This window comes from Geotrypetes seraphini, chromosome 3 (assembly GCF_902459505.1).
Source record: "Geotrypetes seraphini chromosome 3, aGeoSer1.1, whole genome shotgun sequence".
Lineage (NCBI taxonomy): Eukaryota > Metazoa > Chordata > Amphibia > Gymnophiona > Dermophiidae > Geotrypetes > Geotrypetes seraphini.
The window spans coordinates 398,267,915-398,286,164 of record NC_047086.1 but is presented as its reverse complement, the minus strand read 5'-3'; the positions used below and the strand labels follow the sequence as shown (position 1 = coordinate 398,286,164).

The 18,250-nt window shown below is 44.8% G+C and overlaps 1 protein-coding gene across 1 annotated transcript in view; it reads left to right on the top strand.

The window, feature by feature from the left end:
* DNAH8 (dynein axonemal heavy chain 8) overlaps positions 1–18,250 on the top strand; it is a 1,666,792-nt gene that overhangs the window by 1,567,304 nt on the left and 81,238 nt on the right. Inside the window, 1 exon segment of the mRNA XM_033937418.1 lies at positions 17,933–18,085. Within this exon segment, the coding sequence (XP_033793309.1) occupies positions 17,933–18,085 (153 nt within the window).

Below are 18,250 nucleotides of genomic sequence, written 5' to 3'. Positions count from 1 at the left end.
GGGTGGGAAAAAGACTTCAAGCGCTCACAGGTACTGCACATCAGAATGAACTAGTGCAGTCCTATACACGTGAGCTATCATTAGTCTTTTTATAAAAAAAAAAACCCCAGTGTGTCTAATTTTTAAATTATTTATATTTATAGTTTTCTTTTTAAACTGTTTTTTTTAAATATATAACACTTGTGTTTAAGAAAATATTTAGCTCAAAATGAAGACTGCCAGTTCATCGGAGCTTCCGTTTCACTCTGGGAGCTTCTTCAGGAACCAGTCATTCATCAAAGTACTTGAATTATTTTTCATTTTCCAGCGATATGTTAAACATATCTTTTATTGACACATTCATCTAACACAAGCATTCAAAATTTGAATAAAGATACGTTTAATAAAAGATAATGTAAAAATTAAACACACTGGAGGGTCTTTTAAGACTAATGATAGCTCACGTATTTGGGACTAGTTCATTCTGATGTGCAATACCTGTGAGCGCTTGAAGTCTTTTTCTTACTCGTGGATAATTATTAATAATTTTTGTTGGGACACTGCAATGTGTGTTAACAATTTGTGTGAGAGGACAGTCTTTTTGACCATTGAATTTAGAGGATGCTAGAAGGAGATACCATCTCTCCATCATAATCTAATTAAAGCATCAAAGAGAAGACCACGGGACTTCCGGCGGAAACATGGCACTGTAGACAGCTTGCTGCTGCAGCTCTGTAACACCCGATCGCGGCTCGGCATTTTCGCTACACACTAAACCCCGGGATTGGTCCTCACGCAGCTTCGGAGTGCTTCCTGGTGGTGGGCGGGCTTTTTGCGATACGAGGCACGCCGCGATGGTTTCAAAGTCGGTACGCAAGGAGTGGGAGAAGAGCAAGCCGCCCGAGTCTAAGATGGTGGACCACGTGGCTCCCCCGTCGCCGGAGGCTCCTCACCTCCTCATGGGTGGCAGCAGTCACATCGGAGGTTCAGGCAGCACTTGAAAGTTCCTTTGGGGATAAGTTGCAGCGCATCTTAGACAAACTGGACACCTTGGACCAGCGTTTTGCCTCCCTTACGTCGGAGGTTAAGGAGACCCAGCAGAGAGTGAGTGCTACTGAGGACAATGTCCAGCGGCTTACCCAGGAGCAGTCAGCCCACACTACCGCTTTGGCTGCGTTGCGAGCCAAGGTGGATGACCTAGAGAACCGGTCCCGCCGTAATAACCTCCGCTTTGTGGGTCTGCCTGAGTTGGTGCGGGATGTGGAGCTGGGGGCACTGTTGGAACGCTGGCTGCCTGAGTCTTTATCTTTATCTTCCTCCTCGGGCCCCTTGCGGGTGGAGAGGGCGCATCACTTGGGGCAACGGAGAGAGAATGCTGATCGGCCCCGAGTGGTCATCTGCCGTATCCTGAATTATCATCACAAGTTGGAGGTCTTGCGTGCGCTGAGGCAGGGCAAAAAGCTTTTGTATGACAACCGGCCCATCCTTTGCTTTCAGGATTACTCTGCAGAGGTTTCGCAGGCGCGGCGCCGATTTTCACCTTTGTGCTCCCGTCTTATCCAGCGCCACATTGCTTTTTCCTTGCAATACCCGGCTCGCTTGCGGTTGACCCATCTTGGAAGAGCTCATCACTTTGACACCTTGGAGGCAGCGCAACGGTTTGTGCAAGAGATGATGCCAGAGGATCCAGTGCAGGGAGCTGTCGTTGTCTGAGGAGACCCCTCTGCTGCTGACCGGACTGTAGTTAGCTTATGGACCTGTGTTTTTCCCACTCCGTTCGAGTGGGGGCATTGAGTCACCTTGAGGGTATGCCTGGATGGTGTGTGTGTGCATGCGGTGGGGATTGGTACGCTTGCCCTGTGGGGGTATCGACCTAGGGTCTCTTGATTTGTGGTCCTTTCTTGGGGTTTTCCTTGCGCTTGTTTTGGCCTATTTATGGCCCCTCCTGTTCTTTATTTCTTGGGGATTAGATGGGTGAGTGTGGTTGAGAGTCGGTGATATGGCTGTGGGGTGTGGGGAGGGGATGGGGGTTTGAGTGCTTTGGGGTAGTTTGGCTGTTGGGTTTGGTTCCTTGGTATTGTTGTGAGCTTTGGGGCCTGAGGGCTGGGGGTTATTGTTCCCTGATCCCGTGGGGGGGTGTTCATGGTTTCCTGGAAGTGATGCCCTTTTTGGGGTGTCTTGGGTATAGGTTGGTTGAGGGATGGTGGTGGAGGGGGGGTAGAGGGGTGGGGAAGGGGGTGGCTGGGGGGAGGGGGGGAGTTTGAACGGTTACGGGGATCCTGGGGTTGGGTTCCTTGCGGACTTTTGTGAGGGTTGGGTTGGGGATCTGTGTTTGCATTGGTGGCAGGGGTTTGGCTCGCTTCTTGGGGCAGGAGGCTGTTTGACACTGGAGGGGTGGTGGCTGGGACGCTCCTCTAGTACTTTACTGGTTCCTTATGTTTGTTCTTTTTTTCTATTGTGTGGACTACTCTGGAATATACTTTAACTTCTTGGAATGTTGGGGGGATCCATTCCCCTATTAAGCGCTCCAAAATTTTGCAGCGTTTGAATCGTTCTAAAACCTCCATTGCCTTTTTGCAGGAGACCCGTTTATCCTCAGCGGAACATGCTAAGCTCTGTACCTGGTGGGTGGGTTCCCATTTGGAGGCGCCCACTGTTGGGGAAAGGGAGGCGTTATCATTTTGATCCGTAAGGGTCTCTGCCTACAGACCCAGAGAGTGCTCCGCGACCCCAGGGGACGTTATATTGTTGCCTTAGTGTTGCTCGATAATCGGCCCCTACTACTCTGCAATGTCTATGCTCCTAACAATCCCCCGGCCAGGTTTTACCGGGGGCTCCACAACCAACTTTTGCAATTTGGGGACGTGCCAATGATTGTGGGCGGGGACTTTAATGAGGTACCGGATCCTAAGTTAGACCGCTCTGCTTCTTCTGGCAGAGAGGCCGCCAAACTTTATACTGGTGCCCAGCTCCTGGAATCTACTTTGGGGTTGCTTGTTGTTTGGCGGGTGCTACACCCCTTAGAAAGGGATTATTCCCATTTATCTAGGGCGCATGGGACGCTCTCCCGAATCGATTTTATTCTCATTTCTCGCGAATTGCTTCCCCAGGTGTTGGGGGTGGTTATGGGCCCCATTGAGGTTTCTGACCACGCATGGGTGGGACTTCAGTGGACCTGGGGGCGCTTCCCCGCTTTCTAGGGGGACCTGGCGGTTTCCGTGTTATCTGTATAGGGATCCTCGCTTTCAGGAGTTTTTGGTGCAGAGGTGGCATGATTTTCAACACAATAATCAGCAGCATCACGATGATCCCATTCTCTATTGGGAGACAGCTAAGGCTGTTCCACGGGGGGATGTCATTGCTTATGTGGCCCGGGAGTCGAAGCTTAAGTATCGGGCAATTCTGGCCTTGGAACGAAAGGCGACTGTATTGAGGCGTCAATATGGCAGGGCACCTTCTTTCAGGCTTCGCACGCAACTTTTGGAGGTCCAGCAAGAACTGAATGAACTATTGCATCTACGGGCTATGCGGACGCGGGCATACTTTAAGTTTCACTTATTTCGCTTTGCGAATAAGAGCAGCCGGTTGCTGGCCCGAATGGTGCATCCGCGGGGCGGACCTGAGAGCGTTTCCGCTCTACGAGACTGTTCTGGGGTGCTGCACCATCGCCCGGAGGAGATCTGTGAGATCATGCGGGCGTTTTTCGCCGAGGTATATGCGGATCCCGGTGATGAGCTTTTGGATGGGCAGCTCTATCTGGACAGTGTTGACTTGCCCTGTTTATCTCAGAGGGATGCTGCTGCTTTGGATCTTCTCTTTACTGCAGAGGAGGTAGAGTGGGCGATAGGGGTTAGTCCGTTAGGAAAGGCGCCGGGCCCGGATGGGTATAGGAGCGAGTTCTATAAATTGTTGATGTCGGAGATAGCGCCAGTGTTGGCTGAGGTTTATAATTTGAGTGTAGCTAAGGGCTTTCTTCCTCGCTAAGTGAATTTAGCGTCTATTATTGTTCTCCCGAAGCCCGATAAGGACCCTCTTTTACCTGAATCGTACCGTCCTATTTCTTTGTTGAATTATGAGGCAAAGCTTTTGGCGAAGATACTGGCAGCCCGCCTGGCGCGCGTTTTGCCATCGGTGATCTCGGAGTCTCAGGTGGGGTTTGTGCGGGATCGACCTGTAGCTAAGAACATTCGGCGTATCTTGTTGGCTCTGGAACGGGTGGGAGTGGATGGTAAGCCCTCCCTGCTTATTAGTTTTGACGCCGAGAAGGCTTTTGATAGAGTGCGGTGGGGTTACCTTTTTGCGGTGCTGGGCCCTTTCTTTTTTGGGGCAATCTAGGCGTTGTATAGTGATCCGGCTGCGCGGATTCTGGTTCATGGGTCAGTTTCCGATTTTTTTAATATTCGCAGAGGGACTCGCCAGGGCTGCCCTCTGTCGCCGCTCTTATTTGTGCTCTCTTTAGACCCTCTCCTTCGTGAGCTTCAGGCGAATGCGGATATTAGTGGTTTGGCTCTGGGAGATTCTCATTTCAAACTTGCGGCGTTTACGGACGATCTTTTGGTGTTTTTGACACACCTGCTGCGTTCCTTACCCGTATTGCTGGAGAGCCTTCTGGAATATGGGGATTTCTCCGGCTTTGCTTTGAATTTCAAGAAATCTGAGGCTTTGGCTTCCTCGGCACAGCTTCAGCAGCTTTGGGGGGACCGTTTTCCGTTGCGCTGGGCCGACTCCTCTTTTCGGTACCTGGGGATCCGGCTGACTATGGATGTAGCCCACTTGTATCGCATTAATATTGATAAACTTCTTGCCGACACTAAGCGGTTTCTGGTCAAATGGCATGCGCTGCCGCTGTCCCTGATGGGTAGAATTCATTTATTTCGTATGGTTGTCTTCCCGAGGTGGCTTTACGTTCTCCAGACTCTTCCCCTCTCTTTGTTGCAGCGGGATGTTCGGTCTCTCACTTCTTTGTTGTCTCGGTTCTGTTGGGGAGGGTGGAGACCTAAATTGAAATGGTCACTGTTGGTGGGGCCTGCCTCTGGGGGAGGTTTGGGGGTGCCCGACATCAGAGTTTACAATCAGGCTTGCTTGCTATGCCATGTTGGTGATTGGGTGTTGGGCACCTCTTTTTACACTGATCTTTCCATGGAGCGGGATCATTTCTATCCTTTTCATCTTTTGTATCTCCTTCATGCCCCTCTATCTAAATTGCCGAGATCCTGTAAGCGTAGCCTTTTGTTTCGGTCCCTGTGGACAGCGTGGCGCCAGACTCTTCGGTTATGGAATCAGGACTCCCACACTAGTGCCCTATTGCCATTGGTGGGGAACTTAGCTTTTCCTCCGGGGGTTGGACCCTCTGTTTTTGGCCGTTGGAAGGCGCGGGGGGTGGACCAGTTAAGGCATGTTCTGCAGGATGATGGGTCTCTCCTTTCTTCTGCTGCTTTGGTGGAGAGGGGTGTTCCTGAGCTTGGCCTTCCTTTTGCCTATTGTCAACTTCGACATTATGTGGCTTCCCTCCCGGGGAGTTCCTTAAGGGGGGATTTTGGGGCCAGGCTCTGTACTTTTTTGACAGCGGATCCAGAAACTAGGATCTCCATTTCCTATTTTCATTGCCAGATTATGGCTCTTCGCCCCCCTAGGGTTTTTCCTGGGATTTTGGAGGCTTGGCAGCGTGACTTGGGCGGGACTTGGGGGACAATTTTTTGTTGAAGATCCTGAAACGTACTGCGGGCCTGGTATATAGTACTGAACTACGTGAATGTCACTATCGCACTGTCCTGCGGGCCTATGCTTCCCAATGCCAGGCTTACTGTATGGGTTGTATTGGCACTCAGTTATGCATTCGCTGTTCAGCAGAGGTTAATTCTTATTTTCATGGTATCTGGAGTTGTGCGGGGATTCAGGCTTTTTGGAAGGCGCTGGCCTCCTTTTTACAGGGCTTGTTGCGGACACCTGTACCAGTCTCAGTGCTTTCTATGTTGTTTGCCCAGTTTTCTTTCATGTCCATGTACACTTCTTCTGAAAAATTATTTCTTAGTAAATGTTTTATTTTAGGGAAGAAATGTATTTTATGTTGCTGGGTCTCTCCGGAACCCCCTTCCTTTTGGCATTGGAGGAATCGACTTCATGAACTTATGGGCTGGGAGGCCCAGTTGGCCTGTTCTTCTCGTCGCCGGAGCAGAGACTTTGTTAACACTTGGACTCCATACTTGAACATTTTGTCCCCTGAGAGTCGTAGCCGAATCCTGAACAGACTCCGCCTTTGATTTAGTGCATCTATTTGACATGGTTGTTCCCTGCTTGTGTACTGTATGTTTCTTTGGGTGGGTGGGGAGGGGGGGGAGGGGGGGTGTTTCTGTGAGGGGGGAGGTTGTTTTGATCGTGGAGGACATCAGAGTCCAGTCCTCCGCGGTGCTTGGGCGAAATCGTATATACTGTTTTTGCTGTTGTACTTGCTGTTGTACTTGCTTAATAAAATAGATTTGAACATAAAGAGAAGACCACGTATATAAGAGATATATATTAAGTAGGGAGGGGAAAAATACCCCAGGGAAAGTACAGAACATTAAAAACAAACAACCCCCCCCCCCCCCAAGAGATCCAAGAAAATGAAGTATTATGTTTACATTGTAAGGAAAAGTAGAATAGTTAAACTAACAATGTGAATTTATAAATATCAATATCAGAAAAACAGTAAAGATTAAAAATTAAACTAAAGTAAACTAGGTAAAATTCCTAGAATTGCTTTAGTATCTCTACAAAAACCAATTACAGAGGGAGGGGTTAATTTCCCCAATTTTTATAGGTATCATCTAGCCTATATTATGCGCCAGGGTATGTATTGGGTCCTCCCAGTGCTCATCGAAAATATCCCAGATTGGTTATGGTTGGAATGGCGACTCATTTCCTCTGCGATTGTGCCATGTTCTCAATATCAAAATGCCTAGATTATATAAAGAAAGCAAAATATTAGTTGATACATGGAACACCTTATGATATGTCAATAATTTAACACCTATTCCAATACATATATATCAACAAGTCAGACTATATGGCTAAACTCCAAGATTCAAATTGGCGGATTTAAGGTCATCTGGAAGCATTGGATGATAGCAGGTATACGAATATTAGATGATGTTATTTCTAATGGTAAGCTGCTTGATTTTTCACAGTTGCAACATACATATGGCCTCAATAAATCACATAGTTTTAGATGGTTGCAACTGAAACAGGCCATTCAGGCGGGGTTCCCTGAATGGAAAAATCTTAATAATCAATATAGTTTGGAATTCTTATGCTTTCAGGTGGACTTCCTGGGACATCAGGCCGCTCAGTGGTATAAAATGTTAAATGGATTTTTAAATAAGAAGCCCAAAACTGGTCTTAGGGATATTTGGAGTATTGAGATTAATCATCAAATTTCTGCGTCTCAATGGTCACGAATTTGGACTTGGAGGATGAGATGTAGTGTCAGCATCTATGAGTCAAACATGTTTTTTTCTTTTACATAGAGCTTTTTGGACCCCAGTTCGATTACAAAAGATAGATAGCTCTAAGTCTAATAGATTTTGGCATTGTGATCTCGAAGCAGGGACTCTAGATCAGTGTTTTTCAACCTTTTTACACCAGTGGACCGGCAGAAATAAAATAATTATTTTGTGGACCAGCAAACTACTAGGACTAAAATTTAAAAACCCCATTTCTGCCCCATCTCCTTGAGTTCGGTCCCCGCAAATCATATGATCCCATCTGTGCAAGCCTCAGTTATGATTTTATATTGAATGTATTTTATTAAAGTATAAAAAGAAACAATATTCTGTACAATTGTCATTTTATAAATACAAATAATACAGGGCAAGGGTCAACAAAACCCATCTCCCCTCCCCTTTATATATATCCCCTCTACTATCAAGAAAACTGAACAAGCCAAATTATTACAGAATGCTACACAGTAGTGCTGCCCGATTCAGGAAAAATATTTTGATTCGATTCGATTCAGCCTACTGAATTGGTTATTCGATTCGATTCGATTTTCCAGCCCAATTGGGTGGGGTTTTTGGTTTTTTTTTTCCCCCAAACATCCTGGTGGGTTTATTTTATAGCCTCTTCACCTCCTTTGCCTTCTCCTAACCACACTGGTGCTGTGGTATAAACAAAATAAACAAACAAAAAACACTTTTCCTCTCTCTCTTAAATCCTAGCCCACGTTTGCGGTCTAACACCAGCTCTGGCAGGATACACGTTTCAAATCTGACATATTGTAATCACAAAATGGAAAATAAAATTAGCTTTTCTACCTTTTGTTGTCTGGTCATTATTCAAATCTTGTTGGTCCCATGCTCTGGTTGTCTTCTGACAACTTGCTTGCCAGGGTCTCCTTCTTTCTTCTTTCTGCATGCTAACCATCCATCTGCCATCTTTGTCCTCCCCTTCCATTTCCCTTCCCTCCCCTGGAGGTCTGGTATCTTTCCTTTTTTTTGTCTCCCTCCACAGATCCACCTTTTCTTAACTACCCTTTCATCCAGCATCTCTCCCTCCTTCCCCACCATCCCAGGGTCCACTATCTCTCCTTTTCTTTTCCCAACTACCCTCCTATCCAGTATCTCTATCCCCCCCTCCACACTATCCCTTGTGTCCAACTTCTCTCCCTTTCTGTTCCTTCCCTCCCTAAATCCCATTGTCCATCATTTCTCCCCCTCTCCTCTATTTTTAGACCCATTATTTCTTCCTCTCCAAAGTCCGGCATATGCACGTCTCTCTGAACCCCCCTTTCCTCCCTCCGTGTACTTCTACACCAGGGCCCCCCTCCCCTGAAGGTCTATCCCCCCCCCCTGAAGGCCTGCACCTCCCCCCTGAAGGCCTGTACCCCCATCCCTGAAGGTCTGTCCCCCCCTTGAAGGCCTGCCTGTTCCCCCTGAAGGCCTATGCCACCATCCCTGGCCTGTCCCCTCTTTGAAGGCCTGTCCCCCCCTCCCTTAAAGGCCTGTTCACCCCTTAAAGGCCTGCACCTCCCCAAGGCCTGTCCCACCCCTTGAAGGACTGCTCCCCCCCAAAGGCCTGCCTGTCCCCCCTGAAGGCCTATGCCACCATCCCTGGCCTGTCCCCCCCTTTGAAGGCCTGTCCCCCCCTTAAAGGTCTGTTCCCCCCTTGAAGGCCTGCACCCCCCCCCCAAGGCCTGTCCCACCCCCTGAGGACTGCCCCCTGAAGGACTGCCCCCCCGAAAGACTGCACCCCCCCGGGAAGGCCTCCGTGTTGCTCCTGGTCTCCCCGAACCATTTACCTTATTGCTGGAGCCTGCAGCCGAAGATTGCGGTTACAGTGTCTTTGTACTCTGAGCTGTTTCCTCCACTGCGATCCTTCCTCTGAAATCAGAGGGCGGGACCGCAGCAGAGGAAACAGCTCAGAGCACAAAGATGCTATAACTGCGATCTTTGGCTGCAGGCTCCAGCAATAAGGTAAACGGTTTGAGAAGGCCAGGAGCAACACGGAGGCCTTCCTGGGGGCGGTGCGCAGTCTTTCGGGGGGAGGGCAATTCTTCGGAGAGGCCAGGAGGGAAGCCGGACTGCAGCACTTCCTGACTGACCCTCTCTCCTCGTCTTCTAAAACAGGTGCGGCAGCGACCAGCCAGCAAGAGCAGCGCTGCCGCTCCTGCTCTAGGGGGCGAGGTGAGAGGGTCCGAATCGGGAAGCCAATTTTTTTTACATTTAAATTGATTCGAATCGATTCACCCAAAGTGAATCGATGAACTGATTCGAATCATAAATCGGGCAGCACTACTACACAGAAATATCATGCTAACAGAATACCGCAGTCACACATGACAGGAATAGTGTTAGGAGAGTGCAACTAGGGCAACTGCCCCCTGGTCAGAGAGTGCCCTAAACCAGCTGGAAGCTAAAGAAGCACTGCCTGGACTTTCCAGTCCCCAGTTATGTCTAACACCAGCTCTAGCAGGATATATATTTCAAATCTGATATATTCTAATCACAAAATAGAAATAAAATTATTTTTTTCTACCTATTGTCATCTCTGGTTTCTGCTTTCATCTTCTTTTCACTCTCTTCCTTCCAGTGTCTGCCCTCTCTCTCTCTCTTCAATCCAACATCTGCCCCTTCCATCCACAGTCTGTCCTCTCCCCCTTCCAACTGTCTTCTTTCTATGACCATCTCCCCTTTCTATCCAGCCTGCGCCCCCTCTCTCCTTTTTACATGATTCATTCCAGCTTCACTGCTCTCTTCATTTTTATCTCTTCTACACCAGATCCACCATCGTTGTCCCTCTCTGCTTATTTTTCTGCTGACCCCTTCCCATCATCAATCTCTCTACTTTCTCATGCCTGTCTCTCCCCTTCCCCTCCTCTAATCTCCCTGCCAGCAGTTTCCTCCTGTCCAGCAGTAACTCTCTTCCCTTCCTCGCCTCCCAGCAGTATCTCTCCTTCTCCTTCCCTCCAGGTCCAGTAGCAGCTGCCCCTTTTTTTTCCCTTGTCCAGAAGCTTCCCAGACTCCTTTCCCTCCTCCCCTCCCAGCAGCTCTCCTTACTTCCCAGCGCAGTGATTCAGGAAGGCAGCCTTGGGTCCTTTGTTGGGTCGCGCCACCTCTGAGGAAAGAGGAAGTTGCATCATCAGAGACAGCCGCGACTCAGCAAAAGCCCCAAGGCTGCCTTCCTGAATCGCTGTATTGGTAAGTAAGGAGAGCTGCAGAGAGGGGAGAAAGCCACTGTTAGAGGCTCCCCATGATCTCTCCTGCCCAGCGTGGACCAGCTGAAAATATCTTGATCTTGCCGGCCCTGCGCAGACCGGCAGGAAATTGAAATTAATCAATCTCGCCGGCCCTGCGTGGACTGGCAGAAATTTCCTGCGGACTGGCACCGGTCCACGGACCGGCGGTTGAAGAACAGTGCTCTAGATTATTTATTATTCTATTCATTAATCTTGGTCTTTTGGAAATCAGTTTGGAGCCAAATAAATTGCTTATTGGATAACCCGGTTGCATTATCATATGATACTGTTTTATTTGGCATGTCAATGAGAGCAAAGAGTCAAATTTCATCTAAGAATAATAGGCTTCTATTGATTATGACAGGGGTTGTCATACAACAAATCAAGAGTAATTGGAAAAGATGGAAAAGACTTAATTATAGTTTTTGGTGGAACATATATAAAATGGAAAGAACAATAGCCACCCAAAAAGGGAATTATAATAAATTTCAAGAGATATGGGGGCCATTGACAAATTATTGTAATGAATAGATTCCTTTTTAAAAAAAATTCTTTATTCATTTTAAAACTGACAACAAGTGATTAATATTAAAACATTACATTACTAATAAAATATACAGCACTTGACATTCTTATACATATAATCCATTAAAGTAGAAATTATAACCCTTTCCCCCCCACCCAACAATCCTTAAATGAAATTTTCATAATACAACAGAAATCCAATCATTAAATAAAAATATTAATCATCCAATTTCCCCCCTCCTCCCAATAAAATACATGTATCCATCAGAAAGGAAAACGATGTTCATTCATTACAATAATTCTCTAATGGCCCCCAGATCTTTATAAAGTTGTTATAATTACCTTTCTGTACAGCAATTGCTCTTTCCATTTTAAAAATGTGACAAAGTGAATTCCACCAAAAAGAATAATTAAGATTTGTATAATTTTTCCAATTAGCCGTAATGTGCTGAATTGCCACCCTTGTCATTATTAATAGAAGTTTGTTATTATAAGATGAAATTTGACTTTTTTCCCTCATAGCCATGCCAAACAGAATAGTATCGTAAGACAAAGCAACATGATTTTCAAGTAAATGGTTAACCTGCGTCCAAATTGAATTCCAAAATAATTTAATACAGGGACAGTAAAAAAGTAAATGATCCAATGTCCCTACTTCCAGATTACAATGCCAGCATTTATTAGACTTAGATCTATCTAACTTTTGCAAACGAACTGGGGTCCAAAAAGCTCTATGCAACAGAAAGAACCAAGTTTGCCTCATAGATGCAGAAATTGTACATCTCATTCTCCAACACCAAATTCGTGGCCATTGAGATGCAGAAATTTGCTGCCTTATCTCAATACTCCAAATGTCTCTAAGACCATTTTTTGGTTTTTTAGTCACATATCCAGATAATAATTTATACCACAAAGCGGCTTGATGTCCCAGGAAATCTGCTTGAAAACAAAGGAACTCCAGACTATATTGATTATTCAGATTTTTCCATTCAGGGAACCCTACCTGAATAGCCTGCTTCAGCTGCAACCATTTAAAATTTTGTGATTTATTAAGACCGAATCTAAGTTGCAGCTGTGAAAATTCAAGCAGTTTACATTACATTACATTACATTAGTGATTTCTATTCCGCTTGTACCTTGCGGTTCAAAGCGGATTACATAAGAAGAGAACTGGACATTTCCAGGAGGGTACATGACATTGGAGAATACAGATTGAGGATATAGACTTAATAACAGAATGATGGTAAAGACTTAATAACATCGGAAGATGTTTTGAACAGCAGTGTTATGATTTTTGGGGGGATGAGGTGAGGGAGATTAGGTAGATTGTATATACTTTTTGAACAGCAGTGTTTTGATTTCTTTACGGAATGTCTTGAGGTCGGATGTTGTGGTTAACAATCTGGTGATGGAAGGTTCGAGTTTTGCTGCATGTGTTGCCAGGAGGCTATCATAAAGCTTTTTGCGATGAGTACCCTTGAGTGGTGGGTATGAGAATGATGTCAGTGTTCTTCTTGTTCTGGGTGGAAGGTTACGGTTTAGGCGATCATTTAGATAGGTAGGTGCAGTACCGTTAATTACTTTGAAGAGTAGACAGTATAGTTTGAATTGAATTCTGGCTCGAATCGGTAGCCAATGTGAGTCTAGGTAGGCATTGGTGATGTGGTCAAATTTTCCGAGTGAGTAGATTAGTCTAAGAGCTGTGTTCTGAATGGTTTTAAGTTTTTTGATCATGTTTGTGTGGCATGGTAGATATAGGATATTGCAGTAGTCCACAAGACCTAGTACCAGGGATTGTACAATGATCCTGTAGTGTTCTTTGTCAAAGAATTTCCTTATTTTTCTTAAGTTGCGCATTGTGAAGAATGCTTTTTGGGTAGTTTTGTTGATTTGAGTCTGCATAGTGCAGCATCTGTCTATCAGCACTCCCAGGATTCTGAGTGAGGTCTGGATTGGGTATTTGGTTGCTTTAATTTCTAGGTCTGTTATGGATGGGTTTTTGTCCGTTTCAAGCATTAGGAATTTGGTTTTGTCCGAGTTTAGTTTCAGTTTGTGGTTTGTCATCCATTTTTCTACTTCATCCAGAATTATTTCCAGGTGTCCTGTTGAGGTGTGGTCTTGGGTTTCGAAGGGGAGGAGAATAGTTATGTCATCTGCGTAGCTGAATGATGTTACATTTAGGTTGTCTAAAGTGGTACCGAGGGAGGAGATGAAGAGATTGAATAGAATGGGCGATAGTGGAGACCCCTGCGGGACTCCGCATGGATTTGACCATGGGTTAGATTTCGTGTTGTTTGTCTTAACTCTGTACGTTCTTGTTTTAAGGAATCCTTGGAACCAGTTGTAAACCACCCCTGAGATCCCGATTGCATCAAGTATCTGGAGTAATATGGTTTGATCAACTAGATCGAAGGCGGCGGAAAGATCTAGTTGGATAATTAGGATCCTGTGTCCTTTACTGAGGTATTGTCGGGCTATGTCTAGTAGTGTTGCTAGTAGTGTTTCCGTGCTGTGGTGAGATCTAAATCCTGATTGAGAGGAATGAAGTATATTATGGTCAACTAGGTAGTTGGTGAGGTATTGAGCCACAAGTCCTTCAATCAGTTTGACATATAATGGGATCGAAGCGATAGGTCTATAGTTGGTAGGAGCGTCTATAGGGCCTTTTTGGTCTTTCAGTAAGGGTGTGATTATAATCTCTCCAAGATCTTGTGGGAATTGACCTTCTATGAGAGTGCTTTGTATCCATTGCATGAGGCTGGTTTTGAATTTAAGGGAGGCATTTGTAAGCAGATACGATGGGCAGTAGTTCAAGTCGCATGAGGTGTGGCTGTATTTTTTGTATAGTCGGTTCAAATCAGGCCATTGTAGGGTTGGGAAGGTGGTCCATGTTCTGTCTGCAGATATGGCTTCTTCCGTTGTGGGGGTTATTATCTCCCAGAGAGTTTGGTAGTTGAGTTGTTGAAGGTAGTTCTAATTGTAATGATCTTGTGTTTGAAATGGTCTGCTAGTTGGGAAGCTGTTGGTGGTTTATTGCCTTGAGTGGCAAGGAATGGGTTTGTGTCCGTAAGTTTTTTTACTAAGTTGAAGAGTGTTTTTGTGTCAGAGGTGTTTGTGCCAATTAGTTTAGTGTAGTATGTTTTGTGCTTTTCCTTAAGTTTGATGTTATATAGTTTGATTTGGGTTCTCCAAGCGGATTTGGTTTGATCATTTTTCTTTTTTCTCCAAGATCTTTCAAGTTGTCTGCAATGCCTTTTTTGTAGGAGGAGTTCGGAGTCGAACCACTTGTCTGAGGGTCTGCAGGTTTCATTTAGAGTTCGAATGCCTGCAATGATCCAGGTTTTCCATAAGATTTTAGATCCGCCAATTTGAATCTTGGAATTAATCCATAAAGATTGATTTGTAGATTTACTTATTGGAATAGGTGTTAAATTGCTAATATATCTCAATGTTTTCCATGTATCTGATAAAATTCTGTTCTCCTTATATCTTCTAGGTATTCTAATACTGGGCACATGAACCAAATTTAAGGGAAACAAGAGACGCCATTCTAAATAGAGCCAATCCGGTGCATTCTCAAAGAGTTCTGGGAGGATCCAATATATACCTTGACGTAAAATTTAGGCTTGATGATACCTATAAAAATTAGGAAAATTTACCCCACCCTCCATAGAATAGATTCCATTTTCTCATTAATAATATAATTTTGTGATAAGAGATGGGGGAGGGTTTTTATTAATTATAAGAAAGATAGGGAAAATTTGACAATATAGTATATGTCTTTATTGTTTGATATGAAATGATTAAGGGGAGGGAAATAAGTTTTATAATTTAATTTATTGCTGATTATCAAATATTTTATTTAAATTTAATTGGTTGTATTTATTAATGCACTTGTTCTATGTTTTTAAAAAATGATTAAAGATTTAGGTAAAAGAGAGAATGGGGAAGGGTTATTTGGTTTTTCATTAAATATTGATATTAATTAGGAAAGAATATATGTCAAAATATACATGAATATATATGGTATGATAGGGATGGGAGGGAGGGGGTTACATTTCTTGAATTTAATTTGATTATGATAGAAAATCAAGTGATATAGCTAGGTTCAAATGTTATTTTCTGAAACACTTGTTGTAAATTGTAAAAATGAATAAAGAATTTAAAAAAAACCCAACCCCACAAAGCACACTGTACGCAGAGAAAATGTTAATTATCATTTATATTCTGCGGGTTTTCAAAGAGGTCAAGGCAGATGACTTTATACAATGTCACCTCAGTAACAACTATACAAAAATAGACAAATAAACCCCTCCATTTTTACTAAACCGCAATAGCGGCTTTTAGCGCAGGGAGCTGCGCTGAATGCCCAGCGCTGCTCTCCATGCTCATAGGCTCCCTGCACTAAAAAACGCTATTGCGGTTTAGTAAAAGGGGGCCATAGTGCAAAATATAGACAGCAGATATAAATTCTCAAAATGGACACCTTTTGATCACTAAATTGAAAATAAAATCATTTTTCCTACCTTTGTTGTCTGGTGATTTTATGAGTCTCTGGTTGCACTGACTGTGCATCAAATATTTCTTCCCTTCTTTCAGCCTCCTGAATGCTTCCTCTCCTCCAGTCCAGACCTCATTCCCTCCCCCAACTTTTTCCTCTCTCCCTGCCCCCTCCCCTTTCTTTCTTTCTCCCTGCCCTCCTTCTTTCTGTCTGTCTTACTTTCTCTCTCCATGCCCCCTTTCTTTCTGTCTTCCCTTTCTTTCTGTTTCCCTTCTTTCTTTCAGTCTCCCTGTCCCCCCTTTCTTTCTTTCTGTTTCCCTTCTTTCAATCTCCCTGCCTGCCCCCTTTCTTTCTTTCTTTGTCGTTCTTTCTTTCTCCCTGCCCTCCCCCAAGCCACTGCCTCCATCGGGGAACAGGCCCCCAAGCCACCCACCACCGAGTTGTGAGCTCTCCCTGTTTCCCGACACGGTAAGCAGAGGTGCCGAGCTGACCAGCCTTCCCCTGACGTCAATTCTAAAGTTGGAGAAGAAGTTGTGGGCCAGCCAGGCAGCGATTGACTGGCAAGGAACTTCCTCTCCGATGTCAGCCTCAAAGATTTAAAGTGACAGTACACTTAGCAATGTCCCCACTGGGCTCCGTGGATTATGTCAGCCACATATGAGAATATGTGCCTGCTGTCCTCGGAGAACACCCACTTCAGAAGATCTATATTGTTAGTCCCAATTAGCATCAATTACAAGTGTTAATTGGCAATTAGCGCTGATTAGGCTAAGTAATCAAGTTGTGTGCATACATGTATGAACATAAGAATATAAGCAATGCCTCTGCTGGGTCAGACCTGAAGTTCATCATGCCCAGCAGTCCGCTCACGCGGCGGCCCAACAGGTCCAGGACCTGTGCATTAATCCTCTATCTATACCCCTCTATCCCCTTTTCCAGCAGGAAATTGTCCAATCCTTTCTTGAACCCCAGTACCATACTCTGCCCTATTACGTCCTCTGGAAGCGCATTCCAGGTGTCCACCACACGTTGGGTAAAGAAGAACTTCCTAGCATTCATTTTGAATCTGTGCCCTTTCAACTTTTCCGAATGCCGTCTTGTTCTTTTATTTTTTGAAAGTTTGAAGAATCTGTCCCTCTCTACTCTCTCTATGCCCTTCATGATCTTGTAAGTCTCTATCATATCCCCTCTAAGTCTCCTCTTCTCCAGGGAAAAGAGACCCAGTTTTTCCAATCTCTCAGCGTATGTAAGGTTTTCCATACCTTTTATCAGATGTGTCGCTCTCCTCTGAACCCTCTCGAGTATCGCCATATCCTTCTTAAGGTACAGCGACCAATATTGGGCACAGTACTCCAGATGCGGACGCACCATCGCCCGATACAACGGCTGGATAACTTCTTTCATTCTGGTTGTAATACCCTTCTTGATTATACCTATCATTCTATTCGCTCTCTTAGCGGCCGCTGCGCACTGTGCCGTCGGCCTCATTGTCATGTCCACCATTACCCCAAGTCCCTTTCTTGGTACTCTCATTCAATAACATCCCTCCCATCGTATAGTTGTACCTCGGGTTTCTGATTCCCACATGTAATACTTTACATTTCTCAACGTTGAACTTCATCTGCCATCTTGTCGCCCATTCCCCTAGTTTGTTCAAGTCCCTTTGCAATTCTTCTCAGTCCTCTTTAGTCTGAGCTCCACTAAATAGTTTGGTGTCGTCTGCAAATTTTATTATCTCACACTTCGTCCCTGTTTCTAGATCATTTATGAATATATTAAATAGCAGCGGCCCAAGCACCGAGCCCTGTGGGACACCACTCATGACCCTCCTACAGTCCATGTAGTGGCCCTTCACTCCTACCCTCTGTTTCCTACCCGCCACTTTAGGTGCCTTGTACAGAATTTGGGGGTAAGAGTGCCCATACTTTCCAGATGGTGAGTGCATATGTGACTCATCATACATGTGCATACTATCAGGGAGAGTATGTGTACTCTTTGTGGAAACTGGACACCATTTCAAAAGCGTGCATTCTCTTTCCAAAAATATGTACAGTTTTAATGACATTGGTCACATGATGACAAATTGCAAATAAAATGAACATTCCCAGAAACAATATGGGAAAACTCAAAAAAATGAGGATTTTCTGGCTGTATACGCTTACAAACGTGATCCGTTTCTAGCAATCCTGTAATTTTCTGAATATATTTGGTTACAGGGTGGTTGGGTGTTGCTTCAAAACTGTCACCTTGGACTTGATGTCTTGGACGAGTTAATAGAAAGTATTCTAATAGCTGAGAATGTGGACGATAGTTTTCGGATCTGGATAACTACTGAGGTCCATGACAAGTTTCCAATAACAATTCTGCAGGTTTGTGAGTTTTCTTGTATTTGAACTATACAAGGGCTGTTCAAAAAGTATCAGACCTTTTATTCATTAAAAAACACTCGTATTCAGATACAACAATCTTAATCTCCTTCAAAGTAGTCCCCTTGGGCTGTCACACACTTCTTACAATGGTTCTGCCACTGTTGG